The 2,500-nt window shown below is 52.2% G+C and overlaps 2 protein-coding genes across 3 annotated transcripts in view; both read left to right on the top strand.

Moving 5' to 3' along the window:
* LOC125027346 (Down syndrome cell adhesion molecule-like protein Dscam2) overlaps window positions 1-2,500 on the top strand; it is a 9,409-nt gene that overhangs the window by 3,518 nt on the left and 3,391 nt on the right. Inside the window, exons 3-5 of one of the 2 annotated variants that reach the window (XM_047616373.1) lie at window positions 20-539; window positions 661-1,021; window positions 1,126-1,256. The exons of the other annotated variant lie outside the window; for it this stretch is intronic. Of the exons in view, the coding sequence (XP_047472329.1) occupies window positions 293-539; window positions 661-998 (585 nt within the window). The 5' untranslated portion in view covers window positions 20-292 and the 3' untranslated portion in view covers window positions 999-1,021; window positions 1,126-1,256. Of the gene's footprint in view, window positions 1-19; window positions 540-660; window positions 1,022-1,125; window positions 1,257-2,500 lie in introns of those variants that run through there. 2 annotated transcript variants of the gene reach the window in all.
* Window positions 1,144-2,500, top strand: part of LOC125027347 (piggyBac transposable element-derived protein 4-like) — a 1,390-nt gene continuing 33 nt past the window's right edge. The window contains exons 1-2 of the mRNA XM_047616374.1: window positions 1,144-2,175; window positions 2,288-2,500. The exon at window positions 2,288-2,500 is cut by the window's right edge and continues 33 nt beyond it. Coding sequence (XP_047472330.1) covers window positions 1,279-1,857 — 579 coding nt within the window. The 5' untranslated portion in view covers window positions 1,144-1,278 and the 3' untranslated portion in view covers window positions 1,858-2,175; window positions 2,288-2,500. The remainder of the gene's footprint in view (window positions 2,176-2,287) is intronic.

The following is a 2,500-nucleotide window of genomic DNA, read 5'->3' as shown; positions in this document are numbered from 1 at the left end:
TTTCACGCCATTTCCGCAGCGTACCTCACGTGAGAATGTCACGTGATTTTCTGGAACCTTCCGGAGCACAAGGATTGGCAACATCTTCGATTGGCAATTTGGACCCTCCGGGGCAGAAGGATTGGCAATAGAGTAGTTTGGCAATAGTTGACCTGTACTTCACGTGACAAGTAACGTGACTCACGTGACCTAAAATCAATTATCTGATTGGCCGAAACCCTGTGGAAAATCGTATAAAAGGCCATGCAGAGGTCAAGGTAATCACTCGCCAGCTCAAGACCTTTTCTTGAAAATGTCTCGAATGCTTTCAACTCGCCGCTCCCGCAAGCCGAGGAATTCCCCTGGAGTCCGTGCCTTGTCGTTCGACGAGGAGACAGTGGACGATCCCCAACCATCCACTTCCGGAGGATATCCTCGGTTGTGGAATGCCCCGGACCCGCTCCTCTATCTGTGCTCATCCGCCGACGAAGTCGATGATGAGGGCTCAGATGAGGACTACACACCTCCTTTGAAACTCTCAAGGACAAGTAATCTCTCTGGTAAGTTTTCTATCTTTTCTTTGACTTGTGAAAATACCTGCCTCTTTGGACATTTACTACTTTGTTTCTGCATATCATAACTTTTTTACATAGAACTCATGTTTTCTTCGTATTTTTACAGAAGTTGAAATCTCCGGCCAGTTCAACGGTGACGACTCGGATTGGGAGGAATCCGAGTCCGACTCCGGAGAATCTGCCGTGGAGGACAACTCGGATGTAGATTACGACTATGTCCCGCTGGTGGATACCTCCTTGGACTCGGACGAGCCCCTCGCGGAATACGCCAGGCGAAAGTGGGAGCGCAACGCTCCCGGAACCCCTTCTTTTGCTTGGGCAAAGGAGGAGAACTTCGTCAGGCGTCACTGCTTCGAGGGGACACCGGGTGTACACGCACACATTGACGAATCGCCCGGCCCGATGGAGATATTCAGCAGCCTCATCCCAGAGGAGTTGTTTTAAACAATTGTGGACGAGACGAATCGGTAAGCAACTTACTTGTTGTTTTTTTGTGCTCTGCCTTGAAATGTTCTACATGTCCTTTTATGGAACACCTGTTTTACAATGTCTTCTTTTCTTCCAACTGCAGGTACGCTCGACAGAACCCGCGAACCCCTTCATCCCACATGAAGGGGTGGGAGGACACAACGGTGCGGGAGGTCCACTCATATGTCGGACTTAGGTTCCTCAGTGGAGTTAGGCGAAGAAGTGCCAGAGGGACCTTTGGTCGACGGACCCGTTGATGTGCTCGTCGGTGTTCGCCAAGACCATGTCCAGGGACCGCTTCGACATCCTTACCTCCGCCCTCCACTTCGCTAACAATGAAGGGGAGCACAGCGCGGAGGACCGGTTGTGGAAGCTGCGCCCTGTGATTGACGTCTTGGACTCGACGTACCGTTCCGTCTTCGTCCCCAAAAAGAACGTGACCGTCGACGAGAGCTTGTGGGCCTTCAAGGGGAGGCATCAGGCCCTTCAGTACAACCCTAGTAAGAGGGCTAGGAGGGGCCTGAAGGTCTACAAGCTGTGTTCGTCCGACGGTCCAGAGGCAGGGTATATGGCGGCCTTCAATATTTACATGGGGCAGGATCGCGGCGAGTTTCCGGCGAGCATGAAGGCCGTCGACGACCTGATGGAGAAGGCAAAGCTGTTCGACAAGGGGTATCAGTTGTACACAGACAACTGGTATTCCTCCCCGACTCTCTTCCACTATCTGCAGGCCCGGAAGACCACCGCCGTTGGCACAGTACATGTCAATAGGCGAGTCGGGGACACATCGACTTCCGGAGTAGCAAAACCGGAATGCTTTGCCTGCAGTGGTTAGACAAGCGTCCTGTGACAATGCTATCCACTGCCCACACATCAAAGGTCGTTACCCTGTTTCCCAACCGCCGAGGGGTGGAGAGGTCGAAGCCCGAGGTTGTTGTCAGTTACAACAATGGCATGAAAGGCGTCGACCTCTCGGATCAGCTGGCGCAGTCATATCCAGCAACCAAGAGGACCATCAAGTGGTACAAAAAGGTATTTTTTTACCTGCTGGATATGACCACCATCAAAGCGCTGGCTGTCCACCGGGCCCTTGGCGGTACGATACCTCAATGGAAGTTCCGTACGGAACTAGTTCGGGAATTGCTGCAGCGAGGTAAGCATCTGACTTTTTGTTCCTTGTGTTCTGATTTGAAATTATGGTGATTTTCATTCTACAGTCCATTTTTGAAGATGTAATTTAAAATTACATTGTCTTGCATTTACAGGTGGCCGACCTGGGTCCTTCCGGTGTAACCCTCCTCAGAACCAACCTGAGGAGGATCCCCAGCAGGCGCACATGCCAGTCGACACCCCATTCCGGAGGTGGCGGAGATGTGCGCTCTGCTGGAGGAACAACCGGTGCAGGAAGGAGACCAGAGTCATGTGTGCCCACTGCACCGTTTCCCTATGTCCGGCACCTTGCTTCCAGGCATACCATG

The sequence above is a fragment of the Penaeus chinensis genome, chromosome 7 (genome assembly GCF_019202785.1).
Source record: "Penaeus chinensis breed Huanghai No. 1 chromosome 7, ASM1920278v2, whole genome shotgun sequence".
NCBI lineage: Eukaryota > Metazoa > Arthropoda > Malacostraca > Decapoda > Penaeidae > Penaeus > Penaeus chinensis.
This window is presented reverse-complemented; position numbering and strand designations above follow the sequence as displayed.